Here is a 25,021-nt window from a genome sequence, read left to right as displayed (position 1 = left end):
CTTTTCCAGCTCTTCTGTATCACTTTCTTTTGTGATCTGTAAGTCTTGTGTTAATAAATAATTCTTTGGCATATTTTGAAAGTGTGGGGATGTGTGTAATTTGTACTTTTTCAGGATTAGACCAAAGAAATATCTGGCTGGTATCAAGTTGAAAGCAGTAGTATCCTGAGACTAGAGGGTTTTCCCTGTTTGTTTTGTTTTGTCAAACACTTGTCTCCTAAGAAAGTATTGGTACATTTTAGCCTTAGTTTCTTATCATTCTATTGATGTAATTTTTAACATGGCATTGAATTGAAATATAACTTCAAACTTAAATAAGAGTAAACCTTACACTACTTTACATAAAAGGGAGAGAGAACATTTATTGCAGTTTCTTGTCTTGAAGAAACCGATCATATTTTATTTTAGAGAATCTGTCTCTACTAGGCATTACATTGAAGAGAAGAGCAGAGGAAGGTGAGGAAAAAGACCTAAGAGTTGAGTGTTGTGGAAAGAGTTAACTATAACTATCTAGTTACTAGGTAGTTATAACTAGATAGTTATAACTTAATCTAGTAATGATATAGACTTAATTTAAAATAAATCATCAAGTAATATTGAAAGGGACTAATGAGCACAATAAATGTAAACTGTTTTTACATTGATAATCTGCATAATGGAAAGTATTCTGTATTAATTGCAGGAAATCTTCAGGATGGAATTTGATTTGAGTTTGAAATTGGGTACTCAGCCAGGCACAATGGCTCACGCCTGTTAATCCCAACACTTTAGGAGGCCAAGGTGGGTGGATTGCTTGAGGCTACGAGTTTAAGACTAGCCTGGGCAACATGGCAAAATCAGAAATACCATCTTTACCAAAAATTACAAAAATTAGCCAGGCATGGTGGTGGTATGCACCTGTAGTCCCAGCTGCTCAGGAGGCCAAAGTGTGAGGATCGCTTGACCCTGGGAGATTGAGGCTGCAGTGAGCTGTGATCACATCACTGCACTCCAGCCTGGGTGACAGAGCAAGGCCCTGTCTAAAATAAAGAGAATTTGAGTACTCCATCCTCTAATTGCAGAGCATGTTAGGTCTGCAGTTATGTATTCTGTATGATGAAGCAACCCTCAGCTTTTTTTTTTTTTTCTTTTTACTCAATACATAAAGCAAATTCTTAAAACAACTTTGGGGGTGTGTCTAACAAAGTAGGGTTTGAACCATTCTTATTTTGAAGAAAACAATTTCTAGAAGGACTAATGAAATCTAGCAACAAGAGTAGGCCAAACTTGGAAAATGTGTTCTCCATTTTAGAGCATGATAACAGTAGAAAACCTTGAGAATATTACCATTTCTCAGGTTAGAAACCCAAATCCAGTAAAATCCCTGGGAAAAGGGGATATTTCCATGGTTTACATTTTTTATTCTTATGTTTTGAGGCTTTAATTCTTTGTTCTTTTTTAGAATTTGTGGAAGGAAATTAAATCACTGAAGATGACTTTTTTTTTCTTTCTTTTTTTTATTTTTGAGACGGAGTTTTACTCTTGTTACCCAGGCTGGAGTGCGATGGTGCGATCTCGGCTTACTGCAACCGCTGCCTCCCAGGTTCAGGTGATTCTTATGCCTCAGCCTTGAGTAGCTGGGATTACAAGGACACCCACCACGCCCAGCTAATTTTGTATTTTTAGTAGAGATGGAGTTTCTCCATGTTGGTCAGACTGGTCTCAAACTCCTGACCTCGGGCGACTGCCCACGTCAGCTTCCCAACCAAAGTGCTAGGATTAGAAGTGTGAGCCACTGCTCCCAGCCTTTTTTTTTTTTTTTCTTTTTAAGACAGTTTCCTTCTTGTTGCCCAGGCTGGAGTGCAATGGTGTGATCTCAGATCTCTGCTCACTGCAAACTTCACCTCCTGGATTCAAAGCAACTCTCCTGTTTCAGCCTCCTGAGTAGCTGGGATTACAGGTGCCCGCCACCATGCCCAGCTAATTTTTGTATTTTTAGTAGAGATGAGGTTTTACCATGTTGGCAGGCTGGTCTCGAACTCCTGACCTCAGCCTTCCAAAGTGATTGCATTACAGCTGTGAGCCACCGCGCCCAGCCTAGAAGATGATGAGGATTTTGAATAGGATTCCTAAGAGATCATTTATACTGTCTTAAATATACCATTTAAGAAAGAAAAAAGTTGCATATAGAGGTTTAGATTAACTCTGAGAAAAGCCAGGCCTACCATTCAAAATAAAGCATTTTCCAGAGCATACTGCTTTAAAAAGTTGAATAATACTTGGTTTCAAAAACCTTGTATAAATGCATTGCATTGTATTTATGATATGTGCTGCTAACAAATTTGGAAGAAAGAGATCTTAGTGTAGCTTCCATCTAGTGATAGTCATAATGCCAACTGCCTTTTATTTTGAATTTTCCTGTGCTATTTATAAGACCAGTCTCATGATGGCTTTGGCTGAGGAGTTCGTCAGTGGGATTCTCTAATGCTGGATTGGTCTAGGTAGGACTACTTTATTTTAATTCATTTCTGCATTTATCTGAGCAGGCTGCAGAAAATTATTGAATGTAACTGTGTGTAAAGCATACATTCACAAATTGAGTAATTAATATTTCCAAAGTAACATTACTTTTTAGGGAGGTAGTTTTAATATAATGTAATGACTTAAACTTCTTTTGCAAAAAAGACTTGTAGAACTCTATGCTATAGGTTTAAACAAACAAATGGAATACTGTTTTGTTTACCCTGATGCCAAGTAAGATATGGTTAGTGCTTCACTTCATGTATCATTACCTGAGAAAGTATATCCATATATCTGTTGTTCTATAGTCACTCTGTTCACATCAAAATTCCTGCTGTATTTTAGAAATAGCAAATGACGGCCAGGCACAGTGGCTCATGCCTGTCATCCTAGCACTTTGGGAGGCCAAGGTGGGTGGGTCACCTGAGGTCAGGATTTCGAGACTAGCCTGGCCAACATGGTGAAAACCTGTCTCTACTAAAAATACAAAAATTAGCCAGGTGTGGTGGCACACACCTGTAGTCCCAGCCACTCAGGAGGCTGAGGCAAGCGAATCATTTGAGCCCCGGGAGGCAGAGGTTGCAGTGAGCCATCACACCACTTGCACTCCAGTCTGGGCGACAAAGCGAGACTCCGTCGCAAAAGAAAAAAGTATCGCCAAATGAACATGAAGGGAACATTGGCAATATCAAAAAGCCTGTGCTAAATCCTAAAATAATACAAAGAACCAAAGGCCCCAATTGCACTTACTGTCTTCTGTGTTCGTTTGGTGTCTTTGATGAGATTTTTATTGATGACCAGGGGCAGTCCCACTGTTTATCCTGGCACCATTCCTTGGCCTTCTAACTTCCTCTAACTTAAAATATCCACAGGATTTCCAGTTTTCTTTTTTGAACTTAAAACACGAACACAGAAACCTCAAGGTGCTTATAGAGAGTGTAGATATAATTTAAACCATAGAGTTGTGTGAGTCAGTACAAATACTAACAGAAGGTTTTCATACAGATTAGAAAACACTGGAAGGCAAGTAAACAGCAGCATTTTCCAGCCTGTCTGCTTATACTGAGATCACTTTAGTTCCTGTTTTCTTCACAACATCTATCAGGGTGTTTGAGACTTACAGGACACAGACCAGGTTTTTTAGTTAATAGAGAATATGAATACGACTGATCTCACAGGTAGATCAAAGACAAGGCCTAAGGTAGATTAGGGCCCAGGGTAGAGTGAAACTGAAATGCACAAGTATTTCATGGTTTGCTTTGGCAAATGAAGTTTAGATTAAATCAGTACTGTAAATTAAAAGGTATTTCTTTCTTAGCCCAATGAACATTTTTATTGCTATATAAAATGAGAATAGTGGAATTTGCACGTATATCTCCTTTCTTCTTTCTCTAAACTCCTTCAAAAGCCGGGAACTCTTTATCACCTGGGCGTATACTTACAGCTTTAGCAAGTGTCCGTGGAAATGAGCTTGGCCGTCTGTGTCCTGTAGTCACAGCCCATGTTCTTTGTTCCAAAAAATACCTTGTTTTCATGTACAACATCCATTCAAAAGAGATTTGAATAGAGGTTATGGAAGAGACTGATAAGGTTACTTGCCAGCAGAAGCAAGAAATGCACGTTTTGACTTGAGATCCATGATGGAAAACAGATTGTATACGTTTATTCCTTTGGCCTCTGTAATAGGACTTTCCTGGTTGCAAACAAATGTATGAATTAAAGCACACAATGTGGCATATTATCTGTGTGCAAATGCAGTTCAACCTAGCACAGCCTTGGAGTTCCGCAGTACAACTGGAAATACAGTAGTGATTTTCTGTTCATTTTATTGCATTCATTCTCTGTTTTCTTTTTCCTTTTTCTCTTGCCATTTTCAGAATTCAGCTATCAAATTGAAAATCCATCTATAGTAGCTTCAGTGATTACAAACAAAAATGTGGGTTATTCCACATCATTTTTTCAAACAAGGCTTCTATCGCTTATGTTGTAGGTCTTACATAATCTTTAATAATTATACAACAATATCTATAACTGGACTGCTTAGAAAATGTAGAACTATTAACATGGGAAATGAAGAATTTTCTTGCCTTAAGCTACCTTCAGTGAACGGACGTACCACATTTTTCTTAGAAAAAGGTTTACAAATATTCGCTATGCCAGAACATACTGCCCTGTGTTTATATTGTTTATCAATGCTAAGTTTAGGGGTGCGGTGTTCTGTCTCACATTCCTTATGTACCGTCAGTATTTGTGTCCATATGAATTAAACTTTACGACATTACTTTTTCACACTATAGTAGCCAATAAATACCAAAAGTAAATTTAAAACTCACTTTTGAGGCTTGATTTTAGTGAATCTTGTATATTTACTCTTCATTTTTTTTTAAGTATAAAATATTTCTTTTTAAGTCTTTCATTTGGTTTTCTAGTCTTTTATGTAGTCATTTCTGGGAGTTGCTCCAAAAGCAAGATGTGACAGGCATGTCACTTTTAATAAAAATAAGATTTCCTGAAATTTTAAAAATGCTTAAAAGCACCTCAGCTAAGACAATCCTTTATTGCCTATAATGCCTTTTACCTGATTTTATTAGTCATTTTAGTTTTTTAAAAGACATTTTCTTGTTGCATAATTGTACAAAAGGATCTTTTTATTGCCATAGCAGTATCTTGGTTGCAGTGTTTGAACTGGAGCTGTCTTTTTATTAAATTTATCATTTGCCTCTAGGAATATTGCTTCGTTTTTTTTTGAGACGGAGTCTTGCTCTGTTGCCAGGCTGGAGTGCAGTGGTGCCATCTCAGCTCACTGCAACTTCTGACTCCCTGGTTCAAGTAATTCTCCTTCCTCAGCCTCCCGAGTAGCTGGGATTACAGGCATGCACCACCATACCCAGCTGTTTTGTTTTGTTTTGTTTTGTTTTGAGACGGAGTTTTGCTCTTATTGCCCAGGCTGGAGTACAATGGTGCTATCTCTGCTCACTGCAACCTCTGCCTCCCAGGTTCAAGCTATTCTCCTGCCTCATCCTCCCGAGTAGCTGGGATTACAGGCAGGTACCACCATGCCTGGCTAATTTTGTATTTTTAGTAGAGATGGGGTTTCTCCATGTTCATCAGGCTGGTCTTGAACTCCCGACCTCAGGTGATCCACCCACCTTAGCCTCCCAAAGTGCTGGGATTATAGGCATAGCCTCCATAACCAGCCTGCTACCCTTTTAGTACAAGGGACTCTGGAAGCAGTTCCTAATATAGTTACCCAAAAACACTTTTGTAGAGCCTAATAATACAAATACTTGTATTATGAACATTCTTCTGAATGTACCCCTCCAAGACTAGTCCTGTATTTAACTGCATTGCCCCGATTGAATTTCACCTCATTTGAGTCTGGACACCTTCTGATCCCTTTAAATAGTGGGGAAACAAAAACAAAAAACACCACAGCAAGAGACCAAGAAAGCGTCGGGCTAAAGGCTTTTCCATTCATTCTAAACTATAAATTTTTCACCTGAGGCCGGGCACGGTGGCTCACACCTGTAATCCCAGCACTTTGGGAGGCCAAGACAGGTGGATCACCTGAGGTCAGGAGTTTGACACCAGCCTGGCCAACATGGTAAAACACCATCTCTACTAAAAATACAAATACAGGCCGGGCATGGTGGTGGACACCTGCAATTCCAGCTACTCAGGAGGCTGAGACAGGAGAATCACTTGAACCCAGGAGGCGGAGGTTGTGGTGAGCTGAGATCGTGCCATTGCACTCCAGCCTGGGTGACAAGAGTGAAACTCCGTCTCAAAAAAAAAAAAAAAAAGAATATTTTTTTCCTTCTGTTTAATAAACCACATTTGAAGTGTACCATTGTACCACAGAATTTTTAAATATGCCGTCATTCTGTGAAAACTCTTTGCTTTTTGCTAGTTGGCTTTTTGTACAGCTATTGTTTTTTGTTTTTATTATTAACTTAGTACCCCTTTCCTAACGGAGCTCAAAGAAAGAGAGATTTGGAGTATACCATTAGAAGAGCTATGGAAATGTCAGGAGCCTCTTACTCCTCATAAAATATGCAGTATTGCTGTAAAAAATAATAGACTCCCTGTCAGTTTACCTATTGACTTCGTTCTGAAAATCTGGGTCACAAAACTCTGAGCGCTTTCCGTTTGAATCACGTACGTGGTTGTCAGAGGGAGTCTTGTCTCTGGCCTTCTTGCCTCATGTGCAGTGACTACAATGAAACTAAGTGCACATCAGCCCGCTTCTCCACACCAACCTAATTCAGTGTTGGCTGCTTTTGCTTTTTAAAAATGAGCAAGAAACTTTTTCTCCTAGTAACACCACTAAAATGCTGAGTTGACTTTTCATTTTTGCTTTGAAATTCCACTGTAGGCCCTAAAGCAGCAATTAACTGTCAAGTTGAGGCTGGTAGCACCTATGCTGAGCAGACACTAGCTATTATATATTGCTCACCAGGCGCCGAGCTGGCCTTTTACATACATGATCATGGTTGATGGTCATAACACAGTCCTTCCAAGTACACGGTCTTCCCTCATTATACGGATAAGTAAACTGAGGTTCAGAAATGTTCCGTCATTTACCTAGTGTCACACAATTAGTAGGTAGCAGAGTTGAACTCAGGTCTTTCTGAATCAAAAACCTACATTCTTTCTGCTGTTTTATGCTGCTTCTTAAATTATTTAACTCTATTAAGAATGCTTTATAAAATCAGTCATCTGCCCCAGCATTTCTTGCTTTTTCTTCTTTCCTTTTTTTTTTAAATGGGAAGTGGATATATACTTGAAGGAAAAAGTGGAGCCCAACAGGACCCAGATCCTTTGATTCTATTTTTTTTTTTTTTTTTTGAGACGGAGTTTCGCTCTTGTTACCCAGGCTGGAGTGCAATGGCGTGATCTTGGCTCACCGCAACCTCCGCCTCCTGGGTTCAGGCAATTCTCCTGCCTCAGCCTCCTGAGTAGCTGGGATTACAGGCACGCGCCACCATGCCCAGCTAATTTTTTGTATTTTTAGTAGAGACAGGGTTTCACCATGTTGACCAGGATGGTCTCGATCTCTTGACCTCGTGATCCACCCACCTCGGCCTCCCAATGATTCTATTTTTTAAGGGCTAAAGTAGATTAGATTGGGTTTTCTTTCCTCATACTTCATCACAGCAATATGACGTCCAATTTGACCAAAATAACAACTAGGTAAGTAATTGCTTGATTAAAATCTCATATTTGGCATTGCCTGAGACAGAAATCCTACTAATTGATAATATTATGACAGAAATCCTAATAATTGATTAAAAGTTAGATGACATTATTTGCATTTTAATTTTGAGAAACTGTCAACTTTTAATTAATTTGCCATGTACATTTCACATGACCATGTTTTAAAGGCACATTTTCCAACAAAGTCAAGAGGAAGGGAGACATGTTTTAGGCAAGAAGTATCAGTACATTTTAAAGTTTATAAGGGAACAATTTATTAAATAACCCTAATCTTATATCAAACAGTATATACATTGGTAGATGAACCTCCTATCTTTTTTTAGTAATTTTTATAGCCAAAGAAAATGGTTCTTGGTAACTAAATGTAAATGTCAACTCAAAGCTAATATGGGTTTTTTTTTTTAAGATCAGATTTTACAGCCCAGCTCCTTTAATTTTAGTACAAACTCTAAATTTAGCTAATTTCAATGTAGTATAAAACTAATCAAATATGCTAGGCATTTTGCTTCTACAGAGTTTAGGGCATTTTGCCTAAATTGCTTGCCTCTAATTGTGGGGTCTTATTTCCCTTTCAGATGTAGAGGACTTAAAATATGCTGCTTTTGGAAGCTACAGTAGCAATTTTGCAGTGAGCACACTTACAAGCTATGACTGGTCAGACAGGGATGATGCATCTCAGGGCAGAAAACTCTCTCCATTTGTCCTCTCAGCAGGAAGTGGATCCCCTTCAGCCACCTCAGTTCTTCAAAAGAAAGAGACTTCATTTGGCAGTTCTGAAAACATCACCATGACATCTCTCTCCAAAGTAACGACCTTTGCAAGTGAAGATGCTCTTTCAGAGACAACCTTCCCAGCTTTTGCCAGTTTTAAAGACATTGCTCAGACCCGTGAGCAAAAGGAATATGAAAGCAGAGACTATAAAGATTTCACAAGACAGGACCTGCCTACGGCTGAACGGAGCCAAGAGGCCACATGTCCCAGCCCAGCTTCCAGTGGCGCCTCTCAAGAAACCCCCAACGAATGTTCAGATGACTTTGGAGAGTTTCAAAGTGAAAAGCCCAAAATCAGCAAATTTGACTTCTTAGTAGCCACTTCACAAAGCAAAATGAAATCCAGTGAAGAAATGATCAAAAGTGAGCTGGCAACCTTTGACCTTTCTGTTCAAGGTGAGTAGCTTCCAAGGTAGATTTTACTTTTGCGGTTTTTTTCCACTGAGGTGTTAGATGTTCGTAAGAATAAAATATTGCTCCCTGGTTTAGCAGGAAATAGACTTTCTAATCTTTGAAATCAGTGTCAATTACAGATATCTATAATAAAGATTTCCCTGAGACTGGAGTCAAAATCAGTGTCCCTCAGATAACTGCTTTACGCGCTAAAAACAAGCATAGCGCGCAGGTATTGTTCATTAGCTTGTTTGGTTAGAGGTGTGCTGTGTTAAAAGAGCCAGATAAATGGATTTGAGCCACTTGCAGGCACATTAGCTCCGCTCATGTTCTCTGGGCACAGATAACGTCTTTTTTTTTTTTTTTTTTTTGAAATGGAATATCATTGCTCTCAGCTGGAGTGCAGTGGCACAATCTTGGCTGACTGCAACTTCCGCCTCCCGGGTTCAACCGATTCTTCTGCCTCAGCCTCCTGAGTAGTTGGGACTGCAGGCATGTGCCATCATGCCTGGCTAATTTTTGTGTTTTTAGTAAAGATGGGTTTCACCATGTTGGCCGGGCTGGTCTCTAACTCCTGACCTCTTGATCTGCCTGCCTCAGCCTCCCAAAGTGCTGGGATTACAGGTGTGAGCCACCCTGCTGGGCCGACAATGTCTTTTAATCCAAAGGTTGCATTGTGGTGGCTATGGATCTGCATCCAGCCTGCATATCACATTGACCCACACAGAAGATTTTTAAGTGTGAAATAATTGCCAGTATTTAAAAGATATGAGATTTCCCAATCTGGACTTCTGACTTTTCTTGAGAAGTCATAATATGTGGTACTAGGAGGTCTGCACTCCCATGTGTTGACAATCAGCTGGAGCTCAAGAGCACCACTCCCTATAGATGGGTCCTTCTCTCTCTCTTGCCATCATCCCCACCTCTTCCTAACTCAGCGGACCTACTTCAGTTTTTTACTTTACTTGCCTGGTCTTTGAAGGCACTTAAGTTTGCCTCTTCTGCTTTAATCTCATCCTGACAGAAGGGGTTGCTATTTCAGCTGGATTGAGAGCCTGTGAAGGAGCTCAGTTGCAACTTCCTAACAGATGACTGGAAAAGCCACACAACTCTTACATACTCACATTTAGAAAGGCGCATTTGTGTTCCAGATGCCAGTGATTCTGCACTGAGCATTATGGAAGACTTGTGATAGATCAGGGAAGAGTCATGCTGAAAACAAAAGTCAGGGAAACCAAGCAAGAGAGAACAGTGGAAAAGATTCAATGCGTAGCTTCCAAGAGAGAATGAATAAGAAATGTGTTTGTGAATGTCTCATGACAAAAGCATCTGAAGAAGAGGGTCGTGGTCAGGGCACAGTGGCTCACACCTGTAATCTCAGCACTTTGGGAGACTGGGGTGGCAGATCACTTGAGGTCAGGAGTTCGAGACCAGCCTGGCCAACACGGTGAAACCCTGTCTCTACTAAAAATACAAATTATCCAGGCATGGTGGTGTGCACCTGTAGTCCCAGCTACTCAGGAGGCTGAGGCAAGAGAATCGCTTGAATCTGGGAGGCAGAGGTTGCAGTGAGCCAAGATTGTGCCACTACACTCCAGTCTGGGCCATAGTGCAAGACTGTCTCAAAAAAAAAACACACACAAAAAAAATGGTTTTGGTAACAAGGAAGAGCCTCTGCTTGAACTAAGGGGAGTAGCCAAAACCTTTGACTGTATTATTCCTTTTTCCCAGGATCACACAAGAGGAGTTTGAGCCTTGGTGATAAAGAAATAAGCCGTTCTTCTCCTTCTCCGGCTTTGGAGCAGCCTTTCAGAGACCGTTCCAATACTCTCAATGAGAAGCCCGCGCTGCCTGTCATCCGAGACAAGTACAAAGACCTGACGGGAGAGGTGGAGGTGAGAGGAGAGCTTTCTACAGGGGGTGGGTAACAGACCAGCAAGCACACAGGGCCTCAAGAAAGAATGCTCTCAGCTTTCACATGGGGAAAATGAGGGGCAGAAAGACACAAAGCACCAGACATGAACTATGTAATTAAAGTGAGAGAAGGGTAAGGTGTGGCATCCGCTGAAAGTAGTTGGTGACCCTAAAACCAAAATTATTCATGGGACTTCACAAGGATGGCAGTGTTTGTAGAGTTCTTCTTGAGCACTTAGACTTATCATCTTCATGACACCTCAGAATAGAGGAGACAGGGAAAATACTCTGAATTTTTAATTTCTGTCTGCTGCATCTTAGTGCCACACTGTGCTCCTCCTGTGGCCAACACACGTCACTTCTCGCCTTTCCCTACTCCTTGTTACACGTGCATGTGTACCACGTCTTCACACTCAGCATTATAACCGGGGAGCGGAAAGCCAATGGCTTGATAGCGGTTTCTGTACCAGACATCTACATGCTGACTGCCTTCGAAGAAAGGCTTACACTGTTACTGATGGAACAAATGAGGCAACACTCATGGAGGGAAGCTGCTGGAAAGCATGTCCTTCAGACTTGCAGGTCCTGTGCTCAGAAGTTACATTTATTAGTAATTTAACATAGTTCTTAGTGAGTTCAAAAAGAAACTGTGGCCGGGCACTGTGGCTCATGCTTGTAATCCCAGCACTTCAGAAGGCCAAGTGGGGCATATCACTTGAGCTCAGGAGTTTGAGACTGGCCTAAGCAACATGGCAAAACCCTATCTCTACCAAAAATACAAAAAGTAGCTGCATGTGGTGATACGTGCCAGTAGTCTCAGCTACTCTGGAGACTGAGGTGGGAGGATTGCCTGCATCCAGGAGGTTGAGGCTGCAGTGAGCAGAAATCACACCACTGCACTTCAGCCTCGGCAACAGAGCAAGACCCTGTCTCAAAAAAAAAAAAAAAAAAGATAAACTGCTTGAACTAGAGTGATTGAAAGTCTTTCAAGCTCTTTGAATTGACGCAGTCATCAATAGAAGATTCCAGTTTTGTGTGTTTAACCCGGTTCTTTTTTATAAAATTCACAGGAAAATGAGAGATACGCATATGAATGGCAGAGATGCCTGGGGAGTGCCCTGGATGTGAGTATGTCACTTTTGCATTCACACATATGTAAGTGCTCTCCTGTGCAATTTTGCCTTCTTGGTTCATTTGAATGGACAGAGGCAAACTTCAGGAGAGCCTTTCTTGAGTGTTCTTGGGCAAAGTGAAACTGTGGAAGTCATACATCTTAGGTGAGGCTTCCTTAACACTTACAATAGCAGACTGGCTCATTTGTCAGTTGTCCCCTCTTCTGTCATCATGTTTAAGAAATAACAAAGTGATATCATTAACTCTGCCTAAATCAAAATAATATTTAAAGAACCTGTCTTTTCTCTTCCAAAGCAATGGAGGATTGTTTCTTCAAGGATAAAATTAAATTCTCAGGTTTGTTTTAGCATAGTCGTACACACACATCAATCGGTCCTGCTTTTTCATACCTCCTGGCTTTTCGGTTGGGTTTTCTATTAATAGTCAATTGATTTGCGATGAATTTTCTCAGTTATGTAAGGTGACGTGATTTCATTTCTTGTAGGTCATTAAGAAGGCAAATGATACCTTAAATGGAATCAGTAGTAGTTCTGTTTGCACAGAAGTAATTCAGTCAGCACAAGGCATGGAATATTTATTAGGTATGTTCTTTTCTATTTTACTATTAAAAATCATGACACTTTGCATTATTTTCAATTTCCTTTAATTATTTTAAGCTGGATCTCTCAAGTTACATATGACTTCAGTAAGAAACATCTGCATTTGTGGGTAAGACACTTAAGTCACAGGCAGTAAACTGTTTAACCTAAAAAGTCTCTATGGCTAAGTTTCCTAGTCCTTGTTATATACATAATAGCAAAAATGTAAAATTATATCTGTATTAACTGGTTTATCAAAGAATCTGAACCACTGATGCACTAAAATCAAATCATTTTGTCTCCCATCAGTACCTTACCATACTCTGTATTCTTCCTCTCTACCACTTCATGACATCACAGATTGCTGAACTTCCTGGCCATCTGCAGCAGTTAGATATGTCAATCCAACTACTTGAAATGGTAGCCTCTGCCCACTTTGATGTTCCTCCCTTCCCCAAGCTCAGGCTTGGCCTGTGGCAAGGGCCACACACACTGTACCCTAATCTTTTTCAAATCTTTACTCAAATGTAAGCTTCTGCGTGAAATCTTCACTAGCATCCATTTCTCCAAAGAACATCCTCTCTCCCCACCTCGGCACTTCCAATCCCATTCTCTGCTGGATTTTCTCCTTAGCCCTGTTATCTTTAATTTCTGACATATGTTACTTATTATTCTTTCCTTTCCTTTTTTTTGAGACAAAGTCTCACTCTGTTGGCCAGGTTGGAGTGCAGTGGTGCAATCTCGGCTCACTGCAACCTCCACCTCCCGTGTTCAGGCAATTCTCGTGCCTCAGCCTCCCAGGTAGCTAGGATTATAGATGCCCACCACCATGCCCAGCTAATTTTTGTATTTTTAATAGAGACTGGATTTCACCATGTTGGCCAAACTAGTCTCAAACCTCAGGTGATCCACCCATCTCAGCCTCCCAAGGTGCTGGGATTACAGGCGTGAGCTATTGTGCCCAGCATTTTTTTGTTTTGTTTTGTTTTTAAGACAGGGTCACACTCTGTGACCCAGGTTGGAGTGCAGTGTTGTGACCACAACTCACTGCAGTGTCTGCCTCCCAGGGTCAAGCAGTCCTCCCACCTCAGCCTCCCAAGTAGCTGGGACTACAGGCGCACACCACCACACACCTGACTAATTTTTGTATTTTTTTGTAGAGACAGGTTTTCGCCATGTTGCCCAGGCTGGTCTCGAACTCCTGAGCTCAAGTGACCCACCCACCTCGGCCTCCCAAAGGGCTGGGATCACAGGCGTGAGCCACCGTGCCTGACTACTTGTTTTTATTCTCTGTCTCCCTTCATTAGAAAGAAGAAGCCAAGGATTTTGGTCTGTTTTGTTCACTGGTGTGTCCCCAACACCTAACCTAGTGTCTGGCACACAGTTGGCACTCAAAACTGTTTGCTGGATGAGTGGAGAGTGAAGGGAAGTTGCCTCCGCCTTATTCCTGCCACCTCACTCGGGATCATCTTTTCCTGTTCAAACAGGCACAGTTCTGCATAAGCAGATGCCCACCAGGAAATGTGGCACCGTCTTTTCTCCTAGTATCCTTGTATCTGTGGAAGATTCTCTTAGAAGCCCCCTCATTTGGCTTAGGGTGGGCAGTGATTTCTGCCTCTCCCTTGGGGAAGGAAGAAGAAAAGCAGTAGTGCTGTACGCAGGGCTGCTGATAGGCCGCTCTGAAGACCCCCTGGAATTCTTTCAGTGTTCACCTAGAGAGGCCAGGGTCGTGTGTTTGATGACTGTCACATTGCAGGTTAGTGGCTGTCCTTAGAAGGTAGAGGTACTTAGCACCTCTCATCCTTGCTTAAAGAGTTCAACCACTATCGAGAGACCACAGGAAAAGAACTGTTCTGTATCCTGTTACGTGTATAAAAGATAAGTGAAGTCAAAGTGTTTGTAAGATGTTGGGATTCAGAGGGGTGAGATGTTTCTTAATTACTTTGTGATACTGTTAACATTTAGATTCTTTTACATTTTTACTATCCCCATTTTCAGCCAGTTTATTGGGATTTCCCAGATTCAAACAGATGGACTCATAAATAAACCTCCCAAAAAACAAAAGCTTATAATGTGCATATTGCCTGTCATTCTTCAAGCACTGTTCTAAGCCTTTTACCATATTAACCTGTTTAATCCTCTCAACCATCCTTTGAGGAGGTACTGTTACCATCCCAACTTCACAGATGAGGAAACTGAAGTACAGAGAGGTTACGTGACTTGCCTAAGGTTATGTAGCCAGTAAGAGGCATAGCTGGGGTTTGAACTCAGGCAGTGCAGCTTTAGAGTCTCTGCTCTTACCAGTGAGCTATACAGCAGCCTTGAGAGGCGGATTGGTCCCAAAGAATAGTAAGTACACCTCTGTCCAGATATACCCCTTGTTTCTAACAAATACCAGCAAGCAGTAATGCCGCCCTGTCTGGTTCCTCTCCGTCTCCACTGCCAACACTCTGTCTGCTCTCTCATCCCCCCAGGTGTTGTTGAAGTGTACAGGGTAACCAAGCGTGTGGAGCTGGGGATAAAAGCCACTGCAGTATGCAGTGAGAAACTCCAGCAGTTGCTGAAGGACATCGATAAAGTGTGGAACAACCTAATCGGCTTCATGTCACTCGCCACACTCACAGTAAGCCTATGAGACAACTCAGCAGTTGCTTTCCTTTCCAGAGACCTAAGTTGTAAAGCAGAGTGTATATTCCTGTGATGGTACTGACTGGAGGCTGAAGGTGCCAACGGGAGCACATTACATTTAAGGAGGAGGGAGATCACAGGTGTGTGGTCAGTTGAACAGGACCAGGTGGGCTTCTGATCTCTCCAAGGCCCAGTGTACCTCAGGAAAGAAAGAGGATAGGAAAACATTCACTCTAAGACGCAATTAAAAAAAAAAAGGAAAACATTCACTCTATACCTTTCTTAATTCACATAATACATGCAATGTCCCCATATGTGTCCTTTCAGAAAGCTATGTGATACCTCATGTTGCCGTTCTGTAGTTTGTTTAGCCCTTCTTACTTATTTAGGTTATTTGGTTGTCTTCATTTTTCCCTGTTACGAGTAGTTCTACTCTAAACAGACAAATAACTTTGTGGGGATGTAGTTCCTCCAAGTGGACTAGGAGGTCAGTGTGTGTGTCTGCACGGGTGCATGCATGCATATGTAGCTGTTGTTACATCTATTAGAAGGCTTTCAAATAGCTTATACTGGTCACAGTGCTACCAGAAATATATAAGTGCATGGATACATTTCTCTACATTATGTCCTATCAGTTTCTTAATTTAACAAGCATGCAGTTATTCTGTAAGGTGTTTTTTACATTTTAAAAAAAAATCTCGAGAGGCTTGGCAGTGTTCCAAATGACAGTTTACTATTTCTCTTTCCTTTGTGTATAAATGGATTGGACTCTTTTGACCATTTGATCATTTATTCCTTGGAATATGATTATTGACCTTATATATTTCATATTTGTAATAGATTTATATGCATATATATAGCTTGTAAACTTTTATCAGCTTTTTCCCTCCTCTGTTACTGTACCTTTTTTACATTTCATTGGGCAAAACTATTTTATTTTTATATATTCATACCTATTCAATTTGTCTCCGATGATATCCTTTATTTCACAATAGTCAAAAGTTTATCTTCCTTCCACAGCTGGAATAAATATGCTATTCCAATTTTTTTTTTAACATGGAACTCTGTGACCCATCTGAATGGGATCGCAGCTGTGTGGGAGGAAGCAGTTCTAATTTTCTGAACTGATAGCCAGGTGGAGACCAGCTACCCCAGCAACGTGTCTTCCGCAGCACATCCTCACCATTGTCATGTTGCTTCTGGTTTGTAATATTGAAGTCTTTAAGAGTTTCCATAATTTCTGAAACTTTCTTGTTCCCTTGAATCATTTCTCATTTTCTAACCTAAAATCATATGTAGATAATTATTTTTTTAAAAAATACTGTTCTGGCAAATGAAGTAAGAAATGGGGCATTAATATTTGAAGAAAGAGATAAAATTATGTTTACTTGGTGATAATGAAATTCTTTTAAAAATTTAAATTCAACCAGCCGGGTGCGGTGGCTCACACCTGTCATCCCAGCACTCTGGGGAGGCTGAGGAGGGCAGATCACTTGAGCCCAGGAGTTTGAGACCAGCCTGGGCAACGTGACGAAACTCCGTCTCTACCAAAATTACAAAAATTAACCAGTCTCAGAACCTGGACTCTAAATAAATAGATAGATTAAAAAAATTAAAAAAAAATTTTTTTAAATCTAAATTCAATCTAATTTAAATGTATCGCATTTGGCATAAATGCATAGCAATCCTACATATTAATAGTAGTTAGAAAATATGATGAAATTAGGCTGGGCATGGTGGCTCATGCCTGTATTTCAGCACTTTGGGAGGCCGAAGAGGGCAGATCAATTAAGGGCAGGAGTTCAAGACCAGCCTGGCCAACATGGTAAAACCCCATCTCTACTAAAAATACAAAAAAAAAAAATTAGCCAGGCATGATGGCGGGTGCCTGTAATCCAGCTACTCAGGAGGCTTAGGGAGGAGAATTGCTTGAACCTGGAACCCAGGAAACAAGTTGCAGTGAGCCAAGATCATGCTACTGCACTCCAGTCTTGGTGGCAAGACTCTGTCTCAAAAAAAAAAAGAAAAGGCCGGGCGCGGTGGCTCAAGCCTGTAATCCCAGCACTTTGGGAGGCCGAGGCGGGTGGATCACGAGGTCGAGAGATCGAGACCATCCTGGTCAACATTGTGAAACCCCGTCTCTATTAATACAAAAAAATTAGCTGGGCACGGTGGCGCGTGCCTGTAATCCCAGCTACTCAGGAGGCTGAGGCAGGAGAATTGCCTGAACCCAGGAGGCGGAGGTTGCGGTGAGCCGAGATCGCGCCATTGCACTCCAGCCTGGGTAACAAGAGCGAGACTCCGTCTCAAAAAAAAAAAAAAAAAAAAAGAAAAGAAAACATAATGAAATTAGAAACCTTATGTTTTTTGTTATAAAATATAATGAAGGTAGAAATTTTTTAAAAAAATTATTCAAGCCCTCATCACTTTTGAACTTCTGACCTCGTAGGTAGGGTGACTGGATCCATTTTTTTTTAATCCCTTATGAATCTATTCTGCACACCTCTACCAGACTGTTCTAAAATACAAATTTGATCATGTCATTTAAATCCCATTTAAAATCCTACAGTGGACTCTCCATGGTCTTTAGGATCAAGTTCAAACTTCTAAGCTCAGTATAGATCTTTTCTATCCCGCGGATCACCATTGCCTCTCTTTCTGTTAAGCTGCTTTTCCCTCTGCAGTCTGCATCATTTTCCCCAGAAGTCATTCCAAGAGTCCTTTGGTCCAAATTAGATGCCTTGCCTGGGTGTGTCCATAGCACATTTCTCTCTCATTTCTCATAGCACTTACCGTGCTTGTTGATAATTGTGTGTTTACTTGTCGCTTGCCCACTAGCTTGGCAGCTCCTTAAAAGTAGGACTGTGTCCTTTAGTTTTTCATTAGTGCTCTAATGCAGTGTTTGGTGAGACTTTCTACTTTTTGTTTTATAGTTTTTTTTTAACCTTCCAATTTATTAAAAAAACAGACACCATACATTTTTGTACTTCATCATTTTAATAACTGGTTTAAATTTTTTAAATAAATGGATAAGGGAAATGGAAGCTACAATAAGCCAGGAATGAAATTTAATGCATTAAAATGTGTGCTTTTAAAGTGCTTGCATTTGTTAATGGCAGGCTGTATCATTGACTTACGCTTTCTAGGAATTGATGTAAAGACAATATAATCGGCCGGGCGCGGTGGCTCAAGCCTGTAATCCCAGCACTTTGGGAGGCCGAGGCAGGTGGATCACGAGGTCAAGAGATCAAGACCATCCTGGTCGACATGGTGAAGCCCCGTCTCTACTAATACAAAAAATTAGCTGGGCATGGTGGCGCGTGCCTGTAATCCCAGCTACTCAGGAGGCTGAGGCAGGAGAATTGCCTGAACCCAGGAGGCGGAGGTTGCGGTGAACCGAGATCGCGCCATTGCACTCCAGCCTGGGTAACAGGAGCGAAACTCCGTCTCAAAAAAAAAAAAAAAAAAAAAAAACCAATATAATCAGTTCCACGACTCACTGTGTTTATAGCATAAAACAAACTCAGCACTCAGGAGAAGCATAGTTATTCTTGCTACTAATATCATTTATTTAATTTATTTTTTTGAAACAGAGTCTCATTCTGTTGCCCAGACTGGAGTGCAGTGGTGCAATCTCAGCTCACTGCAACCTCTGTCTCCTGAGTTCAAGCGATTCTCATGCCTCAGCCTACTGAGTTGCTGGGATTGCAGGCATGTGCCACCACATCCAGCTAACTTTTGTATTTTTAGTAGAGACAGTCTCACCATGTTGACCAGGCTGGTGTCGAACCCCTGGGTTCAAGTGATCCACCCTCCTTGGCCTACCAAAATGTTGGGATTACAGGCGTGAGCCACTGAGCCTGGCCTTGATACTAATATCAGAAAGAAATTTCTTCTGTGGGTTCTCATAAAGAGGAAACTAATATAATCAACACTGTCTTCAGAAAAAAATCCTTTCAGTAAATAAAGCAACAGGTTTCATTGAGTAGTTTCTTATTACATCTCTCAATATAGGCCAAATGGCGTAACTCCAAAGTATGCGTGGAAGTCATTTTAAGTGTGGAAAAAATAGATTAAATTGTAAACTAGGAGGTGTAGTAGCACATCCTGATGGCAGGCTTGTGTCTTTGCTCTGTAAAGGAAGCATACAAATCAATGAGAAATATTCCAACATTCAGTAACGTATGAGCAAAAACGTGAAGTGATTCATAAAAGGGGAGGTACAATTAGTAAACATAAGTTCAAATCAAAACGAGGTTTCATTCTTTACCCACTAATTTTTTTAAGACATCTCACTCTGCTGCCCAGCCTGCAGTGCAATAGCGTGATCTTGGCTCACTGCAACCTCTGCCTCCCAGGTTCAAGTGATTCTTGTGCCTCAGCCTCCCAAGTAGCTGGTATTACAGGCGTGCACCACCACACCCAGCTAGTTTTTGTATTTTTAGTAGAGATGGGGTTTCACCGTATTGGCCAGGTTGGTCTCAAACTCCTGGCCTCAAGCGATCTACCCACCGCTGCCTTCCAAAGTGCTAGAATTACAAGTGTGAGCCACCATGCCCAGCCTGCCTACTTCTTAAGCCCAATTTTTGTGTGGTCCGATTGTTTGAATACTAATAGTGTTGATGTGGTAAAATGTGAACTATACATAGGGTGGAATCACCTATGGAAAGAGAAGTTTGGCACCATGCTTTCCTCCTGGCTGTGAACTTCTTGAAGACAGAGATCAAGACTGCACTTGTTCATCTTTTCTTCTTTATCTGAGCACAGTGCCAGGAACTTTGTAAACATTCAGTAAACACTCAGTAAAAGTTGAATGAATTAAAGGACTTAATATGCACTCAGAGTAGTTGACTCAGTAATTCCACTTCTGAGAAAATGTCCTAAGGCAGCGATTCTAAATGTGAATTCACAGAAAGAAGCAAGCTAAGTGCACAAAGTTGTTCTTTGTCAAAGTGAAAAATCAGAGGATTGGTTAAGTAAATTGTGGTGAATCTTCACCCCAGGATCTTATGCAACCATTTTTAAAGGAGCACGAAGTTTGAATGACACAGAACTGTTACTACAGGGCTTGAAGGAAATCTGCCAAAATGATACTAAGGATATGTTTGGGTGATGAAACACTGGATTTTTTTTTTCTTCTTTTTTAGACAGGATCTCCCTCTGTCACCCAGGCTGGAGTACAGTGGTGTGATCACAGCTCACTACAGCCTTGACCTCCTGGGCTCAAGCAGTTCTCCCACCTCAGCTTCCTAAGTAGCTGGGATCACTGGTGCACGCCACCAAGCCCAGCTAATGTTTTTGTATTTTTTGTAAAGACAGGGTTTCGCTGTGTTGCTCAGGCTAGTCTCAGACTCCTTAGGCTCAAGGAATCCATTCACCTTGGCCTCCCAAAGTGCTGGGATTACAGGCATGAGCCACTGTGCCCAGCCACAATGCTGGATTTTAAAATATTCTTTTATTTATTTATTTTTTCAACTTTCTTTAGATAGCATTTGTTGGGCCGGGCGCGGTGGCTCACGTCTGTAATCCCAGCACTTTGGGAGGCCGAGGCGGGTGGATCACGAGGTCAAGAGATCGAGATCATCCTGGTCAACGTGAAACCCCGTCTCTACTAATACAAAACATTAGCTGGGCATGGTGGCGCGTGCCTGTAATCCCAGCTACTCAGGAGGCTGAGGCAGGAGAATTGCCTGAACCCAGGAGGTGGAGGTTGCGATGAGCCGAGATCACGCCATTGCACTCCAGCCTGGGTCACAAGAGCGAAACTCCATCTCAAAAAAAAAAAAAAAAAGATAGCGTTTGTTGCATTTATAATGGAAAAATAAGTGTTTTTACTCTGGTAGGAGAAATGTATTGTTACCCTTCATTCACTTGGACAAACCCTCGCCTATAAATACCCTTGTTACCCTTGCCCATTTCTCTTTTCAGTTGTAATGACAGGTTATGAAGCTCTCAAAACCGAATTTTATTTATTTATTGTTTAGAGACAGGGTCTCACATTGTCAGGCTGGAGTGCAATGGCACGATCACTGCCCACTACAGACTTGAACTCCCAGGCTCAAGTGATCCTTCCTTCTCAACCTCTCATAGCTGGGACTACGGGCATGCACCACCACGCCTGGCTTGGTAGGGACAGGGTCTCACTGTGTTGCCCAGGCTGGTCTCAAACTTCTGGCCTCCAGCAGTCTTCCCACCTCAGCCTCCCAAAAGGCTGGGATTACAGGTGTGAGTCACCACACCCGGGCTACTTTAGGGATTTTAATTGCAGTAAATCTGCGTAGCAGCCTAACATCTTTACCCTGCCATCATCCTCTCCTGAAGCAGAAGAGAATCATGCCCAACCTACCAGACATCTTCCATCCTAAGGAGGACTATAGTACCACACATCACTACCCACAAAAGGCAGCTGAATCAGAATACTGTGAACCGAAGAAGCTGGAGAGAAGGAATGGGGGTAGTTTACTACTTATCCTCTATTTCTGTATTTACATTCAGAGGCAGAATTCTTGGGTCTGAATGAGAGTCTTCAAGTTAGTTCCTTAATGGATTGGTTAACTGTTGTGATGACTAATACAAGGAACTTGGGAGGAAAAAAAGTGTTTGCTGCAGTCCTACAATTTTCTTTGAGCTTCTGGAATTAGTTCATTATCCTCTGGATCAGAGAAATGCATTAAACTCTGCATTTACTTTCTGAGCTCCAGCTACCAATGAAGTAGGTTGGCTAGTGATGTGTGCTGAGGGTGCCTGTGAATCTGTGGGGTAGAAAAGGATGTGTTACCAGTTGTGAACCTGAGATCAGCATGTGTCTGTGTCCTTCCTAATTCACCCACCTTCTGCTTCCTGACCTTATCCTAATATGGAGCAGTTTAGCCTGAATATCATCATAAGAGTAGATAATTTTATTCTCCCCGTTTACAGATGAAGAAACTGAAGCACAGAGATGCTGGTGAGGCCTGGCCTGGGTTCTTTCTGAAAATTAGAAGTCTACTTTCTCAACCTCTATTCTTTGTGGCCCCTTTGAGATGGACAAGTTGGGTGGGTAAAACCAGAGAGGTACTAAAGCTTTTGTCAGGGGAGTGGGGTGATTTTAGCACCAAGATTAATGAGTTCAAACACCAGGAGTCTTTTCTGACAGCAACTTGTTGTAAACAGTCAAATTATTTGCTGGACATTTCCCTTGTATGTACATCCCAGGACTGTAGAGTAACTTCAAAGCTTCCTTCTTTACATTTAGATTTGATGGTTCTTTGTTTTGGTGGCAATCAGTTGTTATTGCAATTAACACTGAAAACTAGATTTCTATACAAACCCCCAAATCAGCCACTCATCTCTTCTCTCCCAGTGCTGCTGGAAAAGATAACTGTGATTACAAAGCCTATCTCTCCTTGCCATGAGCTCTTAGAAGAAAAGATCACAGAGACCAGGCACACTTGCCAAGCTTGTGAATTTGGAGGAAGGGATAAGGGGTGATTCCTGGGTTGCTGCCGTGTGTTTACTTCTTGAGGTAGCTCCTCTCACCGGGTGAAGTGCAAGCCAGTTTCATTTCTGTGCATCTTCGCAAGCTCCTGTGGCTACAGACTTGCTGCATCTGTTCATGAGCACAAGGGCTCACCTTCTAGATGCTCAACAACCCTCCAGACCTTTTTTTTTTTTTTTTTTTTTTTGAGTAAAATATATATACAGGGCCAGGCGTGGTTTCTCACACCGGTAATCCCAGCACTTTGGGAGGCTGAGGCAGATGTATCAGGAGGTCGGGAGTTCAAGACCAGCCTGGCCAACATAGTGAAACCCCGTGTCTACTAAAAAAATACAAAAAAAGGCCGGGCACGGTGGCTCAAGCCTGTAATCCCAGCACTTTGGGAGGCCGAGGCGGGTGGATCACGAGGTCAAGAGATCAAGACCATCCTGGTCAACATGGTGAAACCCCATCTCTACTAAAAATACAAAAATTAGCTGGGCACGGTGGCGCGTGCCTGTAATCCCAGCTACTCAAGAGGCTGAGGCAGGAGGATTGCCTGAACCCAGGAGGCGGAGGTTGCGGTGAGCCGAGATCGCGCCATTGCACTCCAGCCTGGGTAACAAGAGCGAAACTCCGTCTCAAAAAAAAAAAAAAAAATACAAAAAAATTAGCTGGGCCTGGTGGTGGGCACCTGTGATCCCAGCTACTCAGGAGACTGAGGCAGGAGAAGCGCTTGAACCCGGGAGGCAGAGGTTGCAGTAAGCCGAGATGGTGCATCTCAAAAAAATATATATATACACACACACACACACACATGTATATACACACAATAAGATGCAAAAATCTTGGTTATACTACTCAGAGTTTGAAAATGCATACCCCCATATAACCCATGCCTCTATTAAGATATAGATTACTCTATCATTCCAGAAGCTTTTTATGCACCTTCTTAATCATGACCCTACTCAGATATAATCCCTGGTCTGATTTTTTATTCCAGGGATTAATTTTGTTCAGACCTTTTTAAAGAGACCTTGGAATTTGATTGTGTTATTTTGAAGAAAGCCTATTGGGTTTGGGACCCATCTAACCAGGAGTGTTGCCCTGTTCACATATGCTGGCTCTGACTCCTTTAGTGTAAACAAATGTGAAGTAAATGGAGAGAAGGGCTGGGCATTTATGCCCTTCCCTCAGACTCCTGTTGTGAGCGTCCTTTTCTAGTGTCAGTGTTCTAGATGCTAAAGAGTGGTTTTACCTGACTTATGTTTTTTTTTTTTTTTGAGACGGAGTTTCGCTCTTGTTACCCAGGCTGGAGTGCAATGGCGCGATCTCGGCTCACCGCAACCTCCGCCTCCTGGGTTCAGGCAATTCTCCTGCCTCAGCCTCCTGAGCAGCTGGGATTACAGGCATGCGCCACCATGCCCAGCTAATTTTTTGTATTTTTAGTAGAGATGGGGTTTTTCACCATGTTGACCAGGATGGTCTCGATCTCTTGACCTCGTGATCCACCCGCCTCGGCCTCCCAAAGTGCTGGGATTACAGGCCTGACTTTTGTTTTTTAAGACACCACGTAAGGGTAGAGAGATGAATTGATCTTCTAACTTGACAACACAGGAATGCACTGCAAATTGTACATGAACACCAGAGTATTCATTTCTCTAATTACCCATGTTCTTCTCATTATAATTGCATTTTTCACCAGGTTAGCTGTGACAGAACAATCCTCCTTTGCTCAGATTATACCATGCCGTTGTACTCTTGATAACTGCTAGAGATGTCCTCTGTCTGCAAAACTTGAGTTGCCCACTGCATGAAGAATAGCACACATTCCACAGAAATAGTATAAGGTGTTACTTGTCATGAGGAAGCCTTTACTCTAACAGAACTGATAAGAATAGCTGTATAGCCGGGTGTGGTGGCTCACGCCTGTAATCTCAGCACTTTGGGAGGCTGAGGTGGGAGGATCACGAGGTCAGGAGTTCAAGACCAGCCTGACTAACATGGTGAAACCCCATCTCTACTAAAAATACAAAAATGAGCCGCGCATGGTGGCGCATGCCTGTAATCCCAGTTACTCGGGAGACTGAGGCAGGAGAATCACTTGAATCCAGGAGGTGGAGGTTGCAGTGAGCCGAGATCACACTGCTGCACTCCAGCCTGGGCAACAGAGTGAGACTCCGTCTCAAAAAAAAAAAAAAAAAAAAAAAAAAAAATAGCTGTTGTAAATGTAAATGACATAAACCAACATCTTTCTAGTTCAAATCATTTGTAACAAAACTATACAAACTCCCAGGACTCTGAATTAGATGCTTAAAACAGGGAAATCATCATTAGAGAGAGGCATGATTGAGGTTTTATAGGAATTTTGTGATGCTTCACACTATTGCTTCACTTCAGGTAAATGACTTCCTTAATGAACCGTATTGCCG

At 41.7% G+C, this 25,021-nt stretch overlaps 1 protein-coding gene across 9 annotated transcripts in view; it reads left to right on the top strand.

Moving 5' to 3' along the window:
• Window positions 1-25,021, top strand: part of SYNRG (synergin gamma) — a 96,086-nt gene that overhangs the window by 56,787 nt on the left and 14,278 nt on the right. For 6 of the 9 annotated variants that reach the window (XM_064378454.1, XM_064378451.1, XM_064378450.1 and 3 more), the window contains 5 exons: window positions 8,292-8,882; window positions 10,611-10,774; window positions 11,864-11,917; window positions 12,412-12,508; window positions 14,980-15,128. In XM_064378454.1, the coding sequence (XP_064234524.1) occupies window positions 8,292-8,882; window positions 10,611-10,774; window positions 11,864-11,917; window positions 12,412-12,508; window positions 14,980-15,128 (1,055 nt within the window). The remainder of the gene's footprint in view (window positions 1-8,291; window positions 8,883-10,610; window positions 10,775-11,863; window positions 11,918-12,411; window positions 12,509-14,979; window positions 15,129-25,021) is intronic. The other 3 variants (XM_064378455.1, XM_064378456.1, XM_064378449.1) reach the window with 1 other exon arrangement.

The sequence above is a fragment of the Aotus nancymaae genome, unplaced genomic scaffold (genome assembly GCF_030222135.1).
Source record: "Aotus nancymaae isolate 86718 unplaced genomic scaffold, 86718_ANA_hifiasm-v0.15.2.pri h1tg000018l, whole genome shotgun sequence".
In the NCBI taxonomy this organism is placed as follows: Eukaryota; Metazoa; Chordata; class Mammalia; order Primates; family Aotidae; genus Aotus; species Aotus nancymaae.
Note: the sequence above shows the minus strand (reverse complement) of the source record. Positions and strands in the feature narration are given on the sequence as shown.